Raw genomic sequence first — 19,706 nt, forward strand, 5'->3', positions numbered from 1 at the left:
CATAATAAAAAAATTGTGAGGCTTTTTTTTAACTTCTCAAGTTGGGGAAAAACAACTTCAGAAGTAGAAATTTATTTCAGAAGTAAAAATTTTTACCAAACGGATTTTTGCTTCAAAAGTTAAATCCACTTTCAGAAGTATTATGATACGCAACCTAAGTAATCCCTACAAGTTGGTCACTCTAGTGATAGCCATGAATTTTCAATTTAAAATACCAAACATTATGTTGAGTGACATCAATTAAATTGACATAGGAAGAGGAGAATAGAACCAAAGGCATAAGGAAGATCCTACCAACCTAATCTAAATTCCTGGTTGACCAATCGAGCCAGTTCAACTCGAGAATCGAATTGTGATTCCAAGCCACTCATATAAAAAGTTTTGGTAGCGAACCTTGACCAGTTCAATTCTCGATTCTAAGCCTTGAACCAATTTTAAATTTAAACAGACCTTGAAACTTGTCTCTTAATTGAGAATTTTTGCAAAAGTCAATAAGTTTGAGCATTTCAACATAGGAAAAATAACACAAATGTTCCAGAAATTTTGGCTCAATATGCATTGTGGTCCATGAACTTTTATTTTAACCAATATGATCCCTAAACTTTAGCCAAATATGCAATGTGGTCCTTGGATTTTTAATTTGTTCAATGTGGTCTCCGAATTTTTGGAACATGTTCAACTTAATCCGTGAACTATAAGAAAATATCCAATATTATCCATGACCTTGAATTAATGGAAGGATTATATTAAACATCTTCCTATAGTTCATGAACTAAATCGAGCATTTTCCAAAAGTTCAAGGACCATATTGGTCAAATTAAAAATTTAGAGATTACATTGAACATTGGATTAAAGTTGATGGACCATATTTGTCAAATTAAAATTTTAGAGATCGTATTACACATTGAGTTAAAGTTCGGAGACCATTTATATCATTATCTCTTCAACATAAGCAAGCAATTATGGTGCCCTCACAAAGAACTTTCACAAAAATGATGCATATGACAAAGCAATTAAATATTAAAAAAATTACAAAAAAAGGCCGGTTTTCGGGTTCTTTTTCGGCCGGCCGGTTCAGTTTTCGATTCCCAAAATTGACATTCAAATTCTGAAAAAGATGGTTCTGGGATCACTCTGGTCGAAATAGTCATATGGTTGGCATGGACTTACCGTGGCTAGAGCTGGTCCTCTTTTTGTGCATGCTGGCTTAAATGACGTCTTTGTTTTTTTTTTTTTTTTGGGGTCGAATCTTAAATGACGTCTTTAAAAAGTTCAAAAGAATTTGAAATTTTCGTTTATTTTCAATGAAAAGAGTTCGCTTGCTCTAAATCAATCGTCGTCTGTCTCGTTTTTAAGCCTTGGGGAAGTGGCAAAAAACAGAGTCTTGGGTGAGGCCGAGACCCAATTCTAGAGGAGGAGGCCAGAGAGAAGCAGAGCCTCACGAGGGAGGAACGGTCGGGAGTTCGCTTCGAATCTTTTCTTTTCGAATCGCGAGTGATCAGCAATTGGGGAAACTTCGAGGATTCTCTTCCGAGTAAGGAGTTGAAATTTTTCTTGCCATTTTCCCGCACGACCATTTTCGTCGATTCCGATTCGAATACGATCCGTTCCCTCATCTCTGTTGTATGTTGTGGAGATGAATCTTGTAAAAGTTTGAATCTTGCGGGTGAGGAGTGGAGGATTTGTGTTTCTGAATGCGTGGGTGCGGGTTGGTTTTTGATCATTTTCCGGTATGTTGTCGCCTCGCAAGGTGTCGGATTTTTCGAGTCAAACGAGGAAGAAGTCGAACCAGGATCGAGAAACGTAGGATTTATGTCGTCTGGGTTTGATCTGGTCACCGGAGCTCTGACGCAGCTCTGTTTCTCTGCTCTGCTTCTCTGGTCAGTGGCACGCACGCCCAACTTGTTCTCCGCCTGGTGCATGCAACATCGGTCGCTTGATCGGAGCGCGACACCGTGTGATCCCGCCTTGTTCCATGCGATTGAAGACGAAACGGTTCGTGGGCTCTCTGTTTCTTTCGTCTGTATTGGTTGAAGTTGGGGTTTTGTCTTCTGATTTTCGCTGGGGTCTTAGATGGGTTTAAGGTTTTCCTTAGAAGACGAATTGGATTTCACAAAATGATCACTTAAATGATTGTTTCTGTTCCTTTCCTTCACGTTGGTTCAACTTTGTGTTTGCCTTGTGACCTGTACTAAGGTTTTTGATGGGTTTTAGGTTGCCTTTTTCATGATTCTTATTTCTGCTACATAATTTGCGCAGGGCTTGCCTTGGATCAGAGTATTCTGGGGCTTATTGTCGAACAGGCAGAAGTTTGATTTTGATTCTGGGAACTTGGTGTCACTGGGTTTGGAGTTGAAACTTCGATAGTCGAAAGAACTCGAGATATTGTTTATTTCTGCTTTTCTTGTTTGTATTTGTCGGGGTGAAGTTGGTTCATTGCCCATTAAATCTTTCAGGCAAGTGAAGATGCCTGGTATTGATGGGAGATTGTGGCACCCTATCACGAGTTGCACAGAAGTTAAGGAGAAGCGGCCGAGCAATGAGAAAAACCTCGAGCACGTGAGGAGAATCCGTGTCATGTACAGTGACCCTGATGCGACTGATTCTTCGAGCAGCGATGACGAGGGCATGTACATTGTTGACAGGAGCGTGTTTAAGCAGAATAAGCTGGTCGTCAAGGAGATAGTGATTCCTGTCAACACACACAAGTCCCGTGCAAATACTGGTGGCCGGAAGTATATTAGCATAAACAAGAAGTTTGGTTGCGCTATTTCTGCATGTCCAGAAAAGAAGAACCCACCACCTCCTTTGGAATATAGAGGAGTGAGGCGGAGGCCTTGGGGAAGATATGCAGCCGAGATTCGAGACCCTATCAGGAAAGTTCGCATGTGGCTCGGGACTTATGATACTGCGGAAGAGGCTGCACTAGCTTACCAGAGAAAGAAGCTTGAATTCGACACCCTCTCTATACCGGGGAAGAACAACACTAGTTGCCAAGACTTGACTGATCCTTCTTTCTGGGTTCCATCCCCTTCGTCCGTGCTCGATGCTCCCAGTTCTTCATCATCCGGTAATCGCCACGAAGAATTAGCCCCAGAACGACTTGGCGAGGACAAGGTGCGGGTATTGGGCAATACGGGATTAGAGCCGCAGTTAGATGACGATTCGTGCATCCGGGAGTTGTTACTAGACCCAGTGCCATCAATGTCAATCACTGAGGAGTTTGATTGGGGCGGCTGGGACGAGAATTTGCTGCTACGGGATGAATCTGACGATGGCCTTCATGACGGAATCATGGGAATCAACGAGAATCTTCGCAAGAGATTGAGTTTGGTGGGGACAAGATGGGTGTTCTTGCGAACATCGATATCAATCTAGACAAGGAGGAGCTTGCTTGGATTGATGATGCACTGAATTCACCATCCTAGTAACGTTGTTGCACATTAGGACTTCTGCTTGCCTTTAATATGGTTTTGGTAGAGCATATACCAAAGGAGATCTTGACTCAGGGCGAGCCGTCAGATCGCCGAATCGCCAATTCTTCAAGACTCTCAGGTGAAAAATTTTGACAGTTTTACTATAGATGGTATGTTCTCTTGAAATGCATATGGATCTCGGAGGAAGAATTCCTCTGATAGTTACTGGTTTGCCTATACTTGTTGCTTTGCTCCACATACAATTGCTAGTGCAATTAGCTTCTTGTGATTAAGCTTGATACAAAGCAAGGCCCAGGAGAACCTGCCTTCGATTGCCGGCCCAACCCAATATCTAGATCCGGTGCACAAAGGCTTGTTTTTTTAGGCCTACTTGAATAGGCGGGAAGACCCGGGCAGGCCGGACCTGCATTAATTCGTGTGACCAGACACTAATTTACTAAGTATAAACATATATACAGCGTTAGGTAGATAAACCCTCAACAAACTGAATCGCGCGAAGGGCCGAATCAAATCGAATTGAATGGTATTATTCAAACTGAGAATCGTACGATTTGATAACTATAACTTTGCATTTGCTTGTGGCAGAGATGATCACCGGGTTGGCCTTGATGCCTGGGGTAAGGTCAGGCCTATCTTGTTGTCAAGCCTCAAGCCGAGCTTGGTTTGGATCCTGGTCAAGCCAAGCGAGGCTTCGGAATCAATTTTTCTGTCACAAGCCCACAATTAGTTTTAGGCCCATTAGGCTTGGACAGAATGGTAAGCCCATAATTAGATCTCTGTCTAGTCGTTAACCCATATTACCTTCCAAAACTCCAAATATCTTACCAACTTAACAAGTCCGTTTGAGTTGACTTTTACTTTTAGATTTCGTTTGTTTCATTGAAAATGAAAATGAATGATGTGAAAAATACTTTTCTTAAAAACGATCGTTTGTATCGTTTAGAACGAAAATATTTAGACATAAATAGTTGTTGATAATAAAAATATTTTTTTTATTAATTATTTCAAGCAGTATAAATCATCGTTTTTATATATATATATATATATGTTTTAGATTTTTTATTTTTCGCATAATAAACGGAGTAGTTAACTTTCGATCCTGTTTGCCACTGGTTTCTACTTTTGACCAGATTCAGATTTTGCGCTTTCATATTTGGACTTCTATTCTACAGGAAATTCTCCAAACCATTGAATATGTTCAAATAACCGACATGTACATTCATATACAGTCTTTTAATAGTCTTTGTGATTTAAAATTGCTTTTATTTTTAATTTTTAGAAAGAAAATCATAAGTTAGAGCAGGTCTTTGCAGCACCCACATCGATTCCTTGTACTTTTTTTTTTGGTCGAAGATTCCTTGTTCTTAACCCGGACCATCTCAAACGGTGGACGTGTACATGTATGAAGGTGAATTTATTTTTAATTAATAATATTCTTTTTTGAATAATGACAAAAATGGTTGATGAATTTTGCTCAACTCAATATGTAATTTGATTTTTGAATTTTTAATTTAGTCAACGTAGTATATGAATTTTAACCTAATGTGCAATAAGGTTTATGAACTTTTAATTTATTTAATGTGATCCTTTGATTATTTGTACATGTCCATTTTAATTTCTTAACTATATTGAACATTTTCATACAGTTCAGGGATTAAATTGAAATATCAAAAGCCCAATGACTACATTGAACAAATTAGAAATTCAAAGATCACATTGCATATTGAACTAAAGTTTATGAATCTTATCAAATAAATTGAAATTTCATGAACTACAATACACGTTGGGTCAAAGTCTAATGAGCAGTCGCGTCATTTTCCCTATTTTTTTATTTTAAATATTTTTATAAGGAAAACGGTAAGCATTCGGCTTTCGCCTAACAAGTGGCATTTACAAAGGGCCATGAACGTCAAACTTTGCTTAGTATGGCGGGCCCACGTGACCTTGAAAATTAAAAGGTTGGCGCCAGTTGGGGCCCACATAAATCCCATCCTCGGCTTGACAACTATGAGGCCCACCACGGACCGGCGCCGATAGCTTCCCTCCAACATTTACTGTAAAGGCTACACAAGAACACGTGACTCGACCCATAACCGTTCGGCATCACGTGCCGCCCTAAAGCGCAGCAGTCGGCAAGTCGCTGCTAGCCCGTCGTCACTACCGCGCAAAGATGCCGACAACTGGGAAATCTCTCCGCGCGCGCAGGCAACACCTACGCGAGTCGCTGGAATCTCGACTGAGATGCAACTTGAACTCGGGACATCTTTCAAGACAGAGCAATTCATTTACTATATTAGGTTGGACGCACAAACATAACGAAATAGAGAGTAAACGCGAAAAAGAAAAAATCAAATCACAAAATATATCTTGATTCACCCTTAAATTAAGATTACATTGACCATGTGATTCAACTACAATTAGCACCTCTCACGTTTCTGTTACACTCTCAATTACAAGAAAATGAGATTATATATTCACTCACTAGCTATTTACATACTCAAGCCCGCACTATCAATAAATTACGGGCTCAAACTATAAAAATCGTATGGCATTTCGAGGGCGCTACGCTCTACGAATCTCGTCGGGATTGGAATAGATTCCCATGATGGAGATTCGATCTTGTCTGATGGTGTGGATCAACCGACACTTGTTTGATCAAGCGCCGCTCATTTCCTAGTAACACTTGTTTGATGTCGCTCATTTCCTGCCGACAATGTGAAATGGATTCATATATGCCACCATTTGACTAAAAAGTGTTTGATCGTGAATCCATGTAATTGTTATTTTATAACTAAAAAAAGGGTATATTTAAAAGTGAGCCATTTAAAGTAAACAATTTAAAAGAAGGTGTAGTTTGGACGGAAGCTAATGGAATGTTGATTTATCACAAGTTTATCGGTTTTGAAATTTTTTGTCGCACGAGAATTAGTTTGGAGAGGCTCGAGTGTACCGACTTGAAATTTTTTGCGACACGATAATTGATTTGGAGTCGATGCAGCATAATTACCTCTCCGGTCGGGGAAGCATTAGATATTTACCCAAGCCCCTAAATGCTCGGTGATAAATGAGGCGGGGGCTTTGACATATAATAGTTCCGAATCGAATCTTTTTAGAAAGAAGATCTTTTATCTCATCGTGTCCTGCTTATATTAGTTTAGGATTTATTTATTTATTTATTTTTTTTTTGCTGTACTAACCCATATGGTAAATCTTTTTAAGGCTAGAGCAATTGGCAATTATCCATTTAAGTCCAATTAAAAATCGCAAAAAAAAAAAAGAAAAAACATTTTGAACATTCCGACAAGGATTCCTTGCCTCTATAACTTCAAGAATCGACCAAGAAGACCAAACCGAAAGTACCAAAATAAAGTCAATTTTACTTCCAATTTTCAAAGTTCTTATTGGAGCATAGTATCATATTTAAAATAAAAAAAGAAAAAAAAAAATCACTTGACCGCACTATGGTAATGCGCGAATCACACGTTGTCTTTCTCGGAAGCATCGTAGCTCGTGTTTCTCGGCAAGTTCGCAATAGAATTCGGAGTAAACAATTTGAAGAATGGTACCGGTTTAGCATAAAACCATGAGGATTGTTCTTGGAACTTGGTGTTGTGTGACCCGCAAGGGCAATATTCTTTTTTTTTTTCCTTTTATATTTAAGGATCCTCGGTTTTTTTTTTATAATAATTTTGTCTTACTTTTCGTTTCTCTTTTTCGTGTTTTTGTCCTTTCTTTTTGGTTAATACTAATGAAAATCTTAAACAATGCCCACTGGGACAGCGAAACATCGGATTTTCTGTAATGCCACAAAAAAATCATAAAACATGTCCACTTTGACAATAATACCCAATTTTATTTTATTTTTTGTATAGAGATAGTGTTTAAGATTTTATGGGTAGAATATCCATACTTTTCACCCACTCGGTTACTGTTCACGTGAGTTCTCTCTCGCGGGTCGGACCTTGTTACTATTCACCCCCTTGGTTTTTTTTCGCCGATCGGCTATTGCTGAAATTCAATGTGGATAATCGTGGTGCCCCCTTTTTTAATCCCACCGTTGGGATCTTCAATTCGAGCTCCCTCAAGAGTTACACTTGATCTTTTTCGGTTTTTCGGTTTCTCGGACAATCTTTACTAATTCGTTGGATTGGGTTGTTCTTTTTGACCCCTTGTTGAGTCCCACCATTCGGATCATAAGCGAGCCTTTGCGGGTTGAAATCTCGTGGTGTTCCTATGGGCGATCTCAAGTTTGGTAATAAAGGAAAGACTAAGAAGAATGAGGCGCCACTTAATCGGATTGATTTGATCGTCGAACTAATGTGCCCCTGGTGAGATGCATGTGGCACTCAATGTACACCTTGTTAAACGAGGTAGGGGACGGGTGAAGGCCAAACAAAATTTTCGATTCGAGGACAAAGACTTGCCACTACCCAGTAAAAAAGGACGCCCCCTTTGTGATTGTGGGTTCTTTCATGTCAAGGGAGGCATGGATCTTGGATCATCTCGGCAAATGAAGTCTGTTGTTAATTTAAATGGTAATTTAACCTATGTTCCGCTTTAGGATTGATGGAAAACCTATTGTGAAACGGGATAGTTTTTTTTCGGATGTTGACCCTAAATGGAAAGAATGCATTGTTGGGTATTTTGTTGGGAAGAAACTAACATTTAAATTGGTTGAAAGTGCCATTCGAATCTATGGGGTGCAAATGTGGCTGAAATATTGGCAAATGAGGATGGTTTCTTCTTTTCCATATTAGGATGGTATGTTGCGGGTAAATTTTTGGATTGGGATCCTTGGGAAGCTTAATCCTACAACAATGGCAGACATGGAGCTTAAGAAGGGACAGCATGAATCACTACCCATTTGGGTTAGGTTAGATCAATTCCATTTGGATGGTGGTCGGTACGGAATTAGTGCCTTCCTATTGTATATTTTGATGATCTCTTATGTCGGGTTTGTATTGAGATAAGGTACCCAATTGCTTACTAATTCTATTGATGTCCTCTTAAATGGAAAACTGCGTGATCAAAGTGGAATATGAAAGGATGGTGCACTTTGTGGTACTTTTGGCCACAATGCGTCCCTTGTGATCGCGGTGACAACAAAGGACCATGAGATGATGGAGCATGATGGCCTAGAAAGTCACTAAGGGCCGTGACAAGCCCTCAATAGTGACTACTAAGATATACTCCCCGCGGGAAAAAAAAAAAATCAAGAGACCCTATCCCATCTTTGAGCTGCTTCTATAGGGCGCTCGGATTCTTCGGATGGAGACATGGCCAATGACATTGCTAGTGACCACAAAAAAAACCCAAAAAAAGAACCTTCTCTGCACCACCAAACAGGTTGGAAATAACATGGATGCTCGGGTCCTGAATTGAAGCTCAAACTCGAGTAGCAGCCCCCTATGGGAAAGCACCCACCGAAGAAAAGAAGGAGGTAACAAAAGAGGCGGTAATCCTTCCTTTTTGAGATATATGTTTTTGGTATATGGACTGGGTTGTTGCTGAAATTTTGTACGTTTATTAGAACGAAGACCTTTTCTTGCATTGGTATCATTGAAACAAAGGTTGCGTCCTTTTGAGAAATTATCGCTAGTCTAATTTGGGTCGGATATCGATCGTGATTACTTCGGCTTGGATTGGATTCGATGGTTGCCTTGGAAGTTCAAGCTAAGTCCAAGCTATTCATAGTTATGTTAGGCTATTATCCTCAAACAAGTCTTGTTATTATGTAACATCGTTTGTATCACGACGGATCCTGGGAAGATTTGGTGCATTCTAGTACTCTTTTGCCTTCCTTGGTTGGTTGTAGGTGTTTTATTTTCGAGACGATACGTGGTGTAGTTCTAATGCCGATCCGCATTTGATGAGTTTGCCACCTATCTATGGGGAAGACTTGAGATATATTCTGTTCACTTGGTTGATGTCATCCGGTCTCCTTCTAAGCAAAGAAAGATGACGGGGTTCTTGTTAATGCCCAATGGTGCTTGGATTTTCTTATCACCTTCCTTTTTTTGGGGAAAAATTTTATAAGGATTTTTCTCGAGAAAGCACTTCAAATTCTCTATCGGATATCCCATCCCTTTTTCAGCTATTGTTACAGGTTTGGGACACTCGGTTGGAAGGTACTCATGTACATTTTTTGGAAGTGCGCCTTAAACGGTTAAATTGGGATTCTTTTTATGATATTTCTTCCGTACTTCTCGGGCCAGGTTAGCATTAACTCTCCTCAAGATGCTATTACTCTAGACCCTTTTAATCAAATGTTAGTTGTAAAGAAAAGGAGTGGCTACTTTTTGAGTTTAGATTGCAAGAAGAATCATTCTATAGGCAAAAATCACGGGTAAAATCGCTCCAGGAAGGGGATCAAACACGAGTACTTTCATCCTTTAAAAAAATGTTGCATCATTCGGTAGTGGCGATAATGGGTTTGTTATCACGGAGCCCTGGTTCGTGGACATATCATCTCTCACTTTGAGAATTTATTCAATAGCAATGATCCATCCACTAAACCACATCTTTGGAGATTCGGTCTATCTTGGCTACCACCCTTGATGACCACCAAGTTCCGATGCTTGAACACTATGTTCCCTCGGGGCAAGGGGCGGATGGATTCAACGTCGACTTCTTCAAATCTTCTTGGGATCAGTCGCGTTCAGGGATTTCTTCATATCCGGATGCCTTCTCGGGGAATCAATGCCACCATTCTTACATTGGTGCCTAAAGTTCCCAATGCATCAACCATGAATGATTTTCGCCATTGTGCAATACGGTTTATAAGTGCATCACCAAAATTTTGGCAATAGCACATGTGTCTTCACTTATAAGTAAGCCAAAGTGCATTTGTCAGGGACGGAGAATAAGTGATAATATCCTTATTGCTCATGAATTTTCATCATGAACCATATTCACCGAAGTGTTTGTAAAGTGGATTTTCAAAGGCTTATGACATGGGGGATACCTTTGTTGGTTGGAAGCATTTAGGTTCCCTCGATTCTTCATCAAACTTATCATGGCATGTGTGCTCCCCAAAATTTGTATTAATGGGGAACTCCATGGCTTCTTTCAAGCGGGCGAGGAATACGTAAGGTGATCCTATTCTCCTTACCTATTCACGCTTGTCATGGAGACATTCTTGGAATCCTTAATATTCAAACCCGGCTCCGGATTCAAGTTTTGCGTGCAAAGGTACTCGGCTATCACACTTGTTCTTCGCCGATGACGTCCTTCTTTTCTCCAAAGCAAACTCACGATCTGTCTGCATTATTAATGGATGGTCCACAAATTCTCTACCCAGTGTAAAGCCGAATTAACAAGAGTGAGGTGTATCTCGGGCGGCCCTTTCTTTGCGGATCACATCCTCCATACTTTTGGATTTCGACGAGGTAAGCTACCTTTTCGGTATCTTGGCGTTTTGCTCTAGGCTCACCAGGGACTTTGTTAATGCTATAGCTAGAGCACAATCGTGGTAGCGATTTTTATCTTTTGGGTGGCTTGGCTTATTAAGTCGGTCCTCCATGCAATTCATGTTCGGTGTCTTTACTCTTCCCATGTCGGTCCTTTCAAGGATTGATTGATTCTTCGACAATTTCTTTGGAAGGGCCCGGGTTAGGTCTGGTGGAGCTAAGGTGCGTGGAGTGATGTTTGTTTGCCGTAGAGAGAAGGTTGGGCATATACAAACTCTGATTGTAACCGTTTGTATGCTTAAACATATATGGATCTTATTTTCGGATAATGAGTCATTATGGTGGGATGGATACACTCGACGTTCTTAAAGAATAAGAACTTCTAGATTGCCACTAAACCTTGTTTGTTCATGGGCATGGAAGAAGATTCTTGACCTCCGCTTGGAATTCCATCTACATTTTTTTGGCGAATAGGGGATGGGTGCTCCCTCATTCTAGTTTGATCACGGCATGATAGGGGTCCATTGTATATGCTTTTCTCCAATGCGGATATATATATAGATCGGGTATCCCAAGGAAGGCCTCGGTTATGGATTTTGCTTCTTCGGTGTGGCAACCTTCTTATGCCTTAACTATCATTACTTCCTAGCGAGGGTGCACGATACTCACCACGGCGTCGGATCGATTTTCATGGGTGAAACATCATTCGGGCTCCTTTTGTATCTTCGGCGTGGGACGCCATCGGACGCAAAGGGAATGCTCCATGGTCCTCGTTCATATGGGATAAATGTACTACTCCGAGACATGACTTCCTCCTTTGGCTAGCGACCCTAATCGACTCCCGACCGGGTATTTTTTGAACTATCGTAGAATTACGGATGGTGCATGGTTTTGTCGATGTAAACCGGATCGGTTGACCATTTATATTTTGATGTGCGCCACGGCCACTCTTATCTTGGCGGGCGGACAAATGCAATTTGGTCGGAGGAACCGAACTTGGCGGAAAATCTCCATTGGGTCATTAACAACACTAGAGGCCATCATTTCTATCAATGTATCGCTCGGTTATCCTTTGGGTACATGTCATATTATATTGACGAACGCAATCACATTAGTGCGCTTTCTTTGGGCCCGCACTTTGAAGTATTCGGAGAGGGTTGTCGGGACGGCCCTCACTTTGATCATGTAGAGGACACGCCACGTAATAGGGGGTACAACTTAAATGGGGGATCTCGGTTTCTATCTTTGATTAGGGTATTGTTGGTTTGTGGTGGTCCTTACATGTTGGGCTATATGTTTTGCCTTTTGTTCCTGTTGCCATGTATATGTGATTGGCCTCACTGCTTTTGGTGGCCGTAACACCTTTGCACTCGCTATGACACTTCCAAGTGTTGTGGTCGGGTTTTGTGTTGGTACCTCAATGTAGTTCGTGTGAAAAGTTAACATCTTCTTACCTTCAAAAAAAAAAAGATTTTATGGGTAGACATATTGTATTTAAGTTGCACCGGCTACAAATTTGGTGGTTTTTTCAGAGCAAAAACTACAAAAAAAAAAAAAAACCTTAGACTACGTCAACTGTAACATGTTTACTCTAAATTTCTTTTCTATGACACCAAAAATTTCAAACTTATATCCGCACGACACATTCACCTTTCATCAAGGTTCATGTCAATGAGTACGCTTAAAAATATGACTATATGGACGCCGAGAAGCAAATGGTGTTGTTTTGGATGAAAATTTTTCTAATAGAATCTTGAGGAAGGATAAATGTGTCTCACAGGTAGAGGTGGCAAAATGAGTCTAAAAATGATAATTTAATCTATATTTAATCATGTGGGTCATAGATGAGTTGCAATGGATCATAAATGAGTTACTTAATAACTTGATAGGTGTTAAATGAGTTTTAAATAGGTCATAAATGAGTTATTTAACTATCTTAAGTGAGTCATAAATAAGTTTTATGACTTTTTTTTTTTTTTTACTTTTGTCCTATTTTATAATTTTTATTTTCTTTTTCTTTTTTCTTCTACAATATTCGGCCGGTCATTCATTGCCGCCGACGTTGCTGGTTGTCCTTAGCAGAGAAAGAAGGAAATTCGGCAATTTCCTAGAAAAGTAGGCAAAACATAAATATAAAAAATAAAGAATATAACTTTATAACAAACAATTTTTTTTAAAAAAATTAGATTAAATATTAAAAAAATTATCAATATGGGTCAAATCAGGTATATGTAGCTAAATTTATATTGCATAAAAATGGATTGAAACAGATTAAATGAGTTAATATGAGTTGGATCATTTTCGATCCGACCCAACCCACTCATATATGACTTGTGCAAACATGGGTACAAATTTGAGATTTTTTATGTCACAATAAAAATTTTAGGATAAATTTGTTACGGTGGGTAAAAAAATTAGATAAATACGTTATAGTAAACATAGTTTAATTTTTTTTTTAGGCTTTTTCTTCTATTTGTTTACGCTATTGACGTGGCAGTACGTATTATATGGAATCTTTGTGATATTTTATATTTTTTTATTATAAAACAAAAAAGAGAGGATTTTCTTCTTTTGGTTTGTCGTACTCTTTATTCTTGTTCCCCAGAAAAGGGGCCTCTCCTCTTTTTTTCCTCCTCTTTACTTACTTTGTTGACGCTCCACCGAGTCTTTCTCTTAAATTCAAAGGAAACTGCCAATGTCACCTCGGTCACCGGGCGCAACAGTGACCCTCACGCGCGGTTGAGTTCACCATTTTCAGCCACGTAAGCCCTTAAAAAATAGACAAAATAAAGTACCAATATCACAAAAAATCCTAAATTATTATATATACGACAAATTTATTCATATTAATTTTCCTTAAATCTGGGGGATACCATAAAAAAAAACTCCAAATTGATGCACATGTGATAAATAAAGAGAAGAAATCCCAAATAGATATACCCGTCAAATCATACCGTCATCCAATTAAGCAATTTGACGGAAAATTTTTTAGAGATATGTTCGGTAGAAATTCGAAAACTTGTAACAAAAGTGCAATTGAATCCTAAAATTTGTAAAAAGTGCATTCGAGCCCTAAAATTTGTCAAATTAGTGCAATCGCGTCATTCCGTTAACTTTGTTCACTATAGCTAACGGAAAATGCTAACATTGTTTTTTTTTTATAATTTCCCTCTCCTACATGGTAATGACGCCGTTTTTGCCCAAATCTAATTTTTAATAAAAATTTTACTTAAATTTTAATTTAAAAATAAGACCAAATTAAAAGAGGAAAAAAAAATCCACGTAAGCAAAACAACAAGAAGGGCTCAAGCCCTCACCGCCACCGCCCCACCATTGCCGAAAAGGGTCGACTTTGGTGGGGAAGTGGTCATTATGGGTCATGGGGGCTCAACTAGGGGTCGACGACCCATGCCGACTGATGGTGAAGGCACGAGTGGATTGTCGTGTTTAAACGAATCTAGTGCAACCCAAATCTACAATCTTCTCACCATCGCTACCCATAAGCAAATTTTGGCTCTTGACATCCTCGCAAACCAACCCATTCTCGTCAAGATACTTTAGGCCTCACAATATCTTTCTCCTGTTCGATCAAATCTCAAGTTCATCCAACCAACCTCGCCATTGGGGCCCTCACCTAGATCTAGACGAGGGCCGGTTGGCCCTCGCCATTTGTCGGTGAGGGTCGCTAACCCTTAGTTGCAGCCAACTACTTCCCCACCAATGCTAGCCCTTTCTAGTGGTGATGGGGCGGCAAGGTTGCTGTTTTGCTTATGCATTTTTTTTGTTTCAATTTTATCTTATTTTTAATTAATTTAACTAAAAATTTATATTGAAAATCGGATTTGTGTCAAAACGACGTTGTTTTAGCCACATCATCACCACGTAAGAGAGAAAAGGTATTGAAAAATGTCACGTCAGCATTTTCCGTTAGGCAAAGTAGACGGAGTTAATGGAATAACTCAGATTTCACCAATTTCACAAGTTTTAGGACTCGATTGCACTTTTTGCAAGTTTTATGATCGAATTGCACTTTGATGACAAATTTTAGAACTTATATACTAAACACATCCCAAATAAATAAAAAAAAAAGACGGATGGTAAATTTATCACATAGATATTAATTTGGGGTTTAGAGTAAATTTGTTACAAATGTACCATTTTGAGATTTTTCGTAATATTAACCCTAAAAAAAAAAAAAAATATTTTATTATATAAATTTAAAAAAAAAAAAAAAATTTTAAAAAAAAAAATTATTAAAAAAAAAAAAAAAAAAAAAAAATAAAAAAAAAAAATTTAAGAAAAAAAAAAGAAATAAAAACAAAAAAAAAAAAAAAAAAAAAAAAAAAAAAAAAAAAAAAAACAAAAAAAAAAAAAAAAAAATTTAAAAAAAAAAATAAAAAAAAAAAAATTTTATAACATTAAAAAAAAAAAAAAAACTGCAATAGATTAACCATATAAGGACTTGCTATCCTTTAATGCGTAAGCAAAGCGCCTAGATATATTATGTTTTTCACGATGAATCTAAACTACGCGCTGACGAAATTGATTAATGAAACACGAGAAAGGAGAAAACAACAAGTAAAAATAAATAAAGAATAATAAGGAAATTCAGTGCTTTAGGTGTGAATTGACATTCCTGACCTCGGTTCGAGTCAAACGGTCGACGCGCGTGGTCTTGCCCGCGCGTGGGGTGCTCCTTCCTCTCACCGTCAATCACCGCCTAACTGATGGCGCCACCCCGATGCCGTCACTTTGCCCAAGGACCCATGACGTAACCACCCCCCCATTCCACCATCCAACGGCTGAGATCGACTTCGCCCGCAAGAAAAAAAGTACTTTCAACAGCCGATGCAGCATATGCCCATGGCCGCACTTCTCCGAAACTCCCCCCCTCTCTCTCTCTCTCTGCATCGTGATGCGTTTTGCAGTAAACTATGGCGAACAGTTGATTTTCCTCCATTAAAGTAAGACTACGAAGACCGACAGCTTTATATGTAGCGGCACAGAGAGGCGCTGTCTTTTCCGTAATCGCCGTCCTGGTCGCGGTCCCAGATCGGCCTTGAGGGGAGAAGCGAATATGGAGGCAGAGAATAAGGTCAGAAGGACGAGGGAGACGGACGATCCGGATCGGAGCAAGAAGAGGAAGCTGACGGCGGTGCTGGAGGCGACGCCGGCGGAGGGGTCGCCGCCGAGCGAGGCGGAGGTGGAGGAGTTCTTCGCTATCGTGCGGCGGATGCACGTGGCGGTGAAGTACTTCGGGAGGGCCGCCGGCGGGGGCAACGCCGTGGGGGACGAGCGGGGCAAGGTGTGGAGATCGGCGCTGGAGAGCGGCGCGGGGACCGCGGCTGCCGACCACGGGGACGCCGGGGAGGTGGCGAAGGAGAAGAGACCCGACGCGGCGTCCGCGGAGGCGAACGGAGGCTTCGACTTGAACGCCGTGCCGGAAGAGATCCCCGGTGACGATTAGAGGCGGTGGCCGGCGCGCGCGGGGATCCCGCGCGTGCGCTGCGAGGGCAGGGGAGCATCGCGTGTCCTCCTCCTCCGTCGTGTTAGCCGCCCCCTCTTTTTGTTTTTTTGTTTTTTTTTTTTAACTTCCTAATTTGCTTAATTTCATCTTTATTTTTTTCTTTTTTAGCTGTGTAATAGCAGTTATTCTACGACAAAAAAAAAATATCAGTAATTCCGCTTAAATCAAGCGATAATATATTACGGACACATCGTTGTGATTTACATATTTTTATAAATGTATTTTATTTTATTTTGTTATATTAGATCTACTTTCGGATAATTGCTCTTCCGTGATTGGCTGGAGCCTGGGGTGCTTCTAGCGGCGGCAGGAATTCTAGTCGAATCGCACACGCAAAAAAAGCCAAATCACGTGGGCCCCACGAAGGGGTATTTTCGTCCTCGTCGAGCGCGAATTTCCCTCGTTAGCAAGTTTTCTTTTCTGGGTCAAAATCCTTTGCTAGTAGTAGCAGGTTCCTTTGGTAGACTTTGAGCAGGGTCGAATCGACCGACGTGACACGATCGGGTGACGTCGGATCGCACCCGTCATATCGTCTCGCTCGTCTCTTTTGCGAGACGGAGGCCAGAATTTATTGCCTGTTACAGCTTCTGCACTAGAAATAATTTCTGATCAGAAGTAAAAAAACATTATTTTTGGAGGGAAATGTTTTTTTTTTTTTACTTTTGGCCAGAAGCTTCGAAACTACTTATGAAGCTAAAAAAAAAAAAAAATCTCCGAAAATAAAAAATAAATTTGCATAATTAAATGGATTCTTGTTCCAAAAGTTACATTATCAAACACATTTCTGCACCAAAAATACTTTTGAAGTATAAATTTTTGCTCCAAAAATATTGTGAGGTGCGCTCAAGTCAGCAAAAGTTACTCTGTTAGAATTTTGCCATGTGTGCCAATGGCTCCAATGTTTCTGAATTAGAAATTCTACTCTTTGTCGTGTGCGCCCCAACCCCAAGTTGGCAAAAATTACTCCACTCGAATTTTGCCACGTGTGCCAACGGGCCCCACTAGCTTCAAAATTTCATGAGGTGGGACCGTTGGCATACATGGCGAGATTTGAGCGGAGTATCTTCTTGCTGCCACGGCGAGTCTAACCTACACGGTATTTTCTAGCAAAATAGAAACGTAGGTCAAACTTTACCAAGCCAATAAAAGGACGCTCCATTCAAATTTCGCCAAGTTTCAAAATTTTTGCTGTTTCACGTGGCGAGATTTGAGTGGATTGTCTTTCCGCTCCGCTTGACAAGTTAGTTACTTGAAATGCTTCCTTTTTTTTTTTTTGGTTTTAGCTTTCGTGGTTTCAAAGCCAAGAACATGAGAAGCGGCATGCGTTGACCTGAACGAAAAGGTCAAGATTGAACTAGAAATTGAAGCCAGAGTCGCCACCCGCATTTCGTGAGAAGTTCTTCTTGGGTGCACTTTGCGAGAGAAAATAAATTGTATTACATTGATTTCTTTTTTTGGCTTTTCATCGATTGGGAAAATGGGAAATTTTGTCTTTTCGGAGCGCGCAAGAACTTTAGGGAAGTTGGATATTTTGAATTTTTAGAGTGGAAACGAGAGAATTTCCGAAGCTTTCTAATGTACGAATTTTGTTTTCGATCGACCGCAATAACAAGTGAGAATAGAGGAATTATAACTTAGGATCTATTTCTTTTGTGAAAAGGCCTACATCTTGTATCGTTGACAAAAGTGACTGCACGAAAAATATTTTTATCGTCTACGATAATATTTAGGCTTAAATTATTGGCATAATGATTTTTTTTTGTTGGCTAAGTATTCTTAAAGATATAACCAATCATTTTTATGAAAATATTTTTTGAATTATCCATTTTTTGATAAATAAATAGACCCTTAGAAAAAAAAAGTTGTCAGCAAAGTTAATTATCAATCTAGCAAAAAAAAAAAAGGGGGGGCAAAAAATCAAAAGTAATACCAGTATGTAAATTCTTAAGGGACTGGACAAAAGTTGGGTCCACGTACGGCTGTTTTTGTCATTCCTCGAAGATGTCAATCTCCCGTAATAATGTGTTGTGTATGTTTGGTAGTAACATGAAAATCTCGAAGTGTTTCAAGTAACATTTGCGATACCAAAAAAAAAAAATGTTCTTCGGTCTTAATCATCACTTCATTTCTGTATGGGCACCTACAGACAAAGCCTTATCAAACATTAATGTGTGAAAAATCGACCCACAAAATGATGCGACGGATGGCGCGGTATTTAGATAACAAATCGTAATCGATACCAAGTGATAATTTATAAGCATTAATTTATAAACCGATTTTGGGAAAGTATCAAAAGAGTCCTAAACCTATTGTATTGGTGTCAATTCAATTTTAAATATATTGCACTGGTGTCAACTCAGTCATAAATCTTTTACATTTTTGTTATTGAGTCAATCCGACCAATTTTGACCAAAAATTCGCAGACGTGGATCTCGGTTATCTTACATGGTATGGCTAGCGTTAACATGGTTATTTTTAATATTTTTAATATTTTAAATAATTTTTTAATGATTGAGAAAAGAAAAAGAAGAAAAAATCAAAATATTTTTTAAAAAATTACTTTAAAAATATTCACGTCAAAGCCAACCATACCACATATGACAACCGACGTCCACATCGGTGAATTTTAGGTCAAAATTGGTCGGATGACTCAATTAACAGAAACGCAAAATGTTTAAAATTGAATTAACATCAATATAAAATGTTTATGACTTGATGCGTGCTCTTGCCGGCACGAAATCCTAAGACTTTTTGTTCATTAGTAAAAGATGCCAAATCCATCTCTACCCATTATGTCGTGGCAAGCATATAATATTATATTCTATTTCCTGGATCTTCCAAATTTTTCCCCATGGGAGATCCGGACCCAATTTTCCCAAAAAAAAAATCGGATCCAACTTTTCCCGTCGAAAAGTCACTGTCTCCATAGAAAACAAGAGGTAGAATAAATAAATATTTCTTTTTCGATTCATGGCCCGACACGACGAATAGGTCACTTTGGTGCATAGAAATTCATCATTGGCGCACCAACATGTAGGACAAAATCAAGTTAGTCGGATCTTGCAATTTTAGATTTTATTATAAGCGAAAGGCACTTTCTATGCACGTGGTCTGACTAGTTAAAAAAAGGAGAAAAATAAAGTTATATTTTCTTGACCTAATTGCTTTGATGTGGTAAAGAAGGCACACTGATTGTCCAATATAAACATGTGACTTGGTCTTGGGTTTCCAAAGTCAATTTAAAATAGTACATTGGTCAATTCAATTGCAAAAAATAAATTGGTAAGTTAGACCTTATTTCGAACTAACTTCTTTGACCCGACCTGCCTTTTT

At 39.3% G+C, this 19,706-nt stretch overlaps 3 protein-coding genes across 6 annotated transcripts in view; all 3 read left to right on the top strand.

Moving 5' to 3' along the window:
* The window catches only part of LOC115743296 (zinc finger protein CONSTANS-LIKE 16-like), a 28,160-nt gene that overhangs the window by 5,399 nt on the left and 3,055 nt on the right, over nucleotides 1-19,706 (top strand). Inside the window, exons 4-5 of the transcript XR_007198735.1 lie at nucleotides 11,053-11,057; nucleotides 17,891-17,894. The gene's annotated coding sequence lies outside the window, so the exon portion shown is untranslated. The remainder of the gene's footprint in view (nucleotides 1-11,052; nucleotides 11,058-17,890; nucleotides 17,895-19,706) is intronic.
* Nucleotides 1,271-3,654, top strand: LOC115745436 (ethylene-responsive transcription factor ERF069-like). Of its 4 annotated transcripts, XM_048280603.1 has the most exons (4): nucleotides 1,271-1,534; nucleotides 1,751-1,787; nucleotides 1,881-1,995; nucleotides 2,457-3,654. In XM_048280603.1, the coding sequence occupies exons 3-4, from the start codon at nucleotides 1,976-1,978 to the stop codon at nucleotides 3,376-3,378; spliced, it is 942 nt and encodes a 313-aa protein (XP_048136560.1). In that variant the 5' UTR covers nucleotides 1,271-1,534; nucleotides 1,751-1,787; nucleotides 1,881-1,975; the 3' UTR covers nucleotides 3,379-3,654. The 4 variants fall into 4 exon arrangements, with proteins under 4 accessions (XP_048136560.1, XP_030536834.2, XP_030536844.2 ...); XM_030680974.2 differs by having other exon boundaries at nucleotides 1,751-1,995; XM_030680984.2 differs by having other exon boundaries at nucleotides 1,273-1,534; nucleotides 1,751-1,995; nucleotides 2,260-3,654.
* On the top strand, nucleotides 15,701-16,422 carry LOC125315462. The gene is made up of 2 exons (XM_048280605.1): nucleotides 15,701-16,339; nucleotides 16,376-16,422. Exon 1 carries the CDS (start codon nucleotides 15,924-15,926, stop codon nucleotides 16,311-16,313), a length of 390 nt encoding a protein of 129 aa, XP_048136562.1. The 5' UTR covers nucleotides 15,701-15,923; the 3' UTR covers nucleotides 16,314-16,339; nucleotides 16,376-16,422.

This window comes from Rhodamnia argentea, chromosome 6 (assembly GCF_020921035.1).
Source record: "Rhodamnia argentea isolate NSW1041297 chromosome 6, ASM2092103v1, whole genome shotgun sequence".
Lineage (NCBI taxonomy): Eukaryota > Viridiplantae > Streptophyta > Magnoliopsida > Myrtales > Myrtaceae > Rhodamnia > Rhodamnia argentea.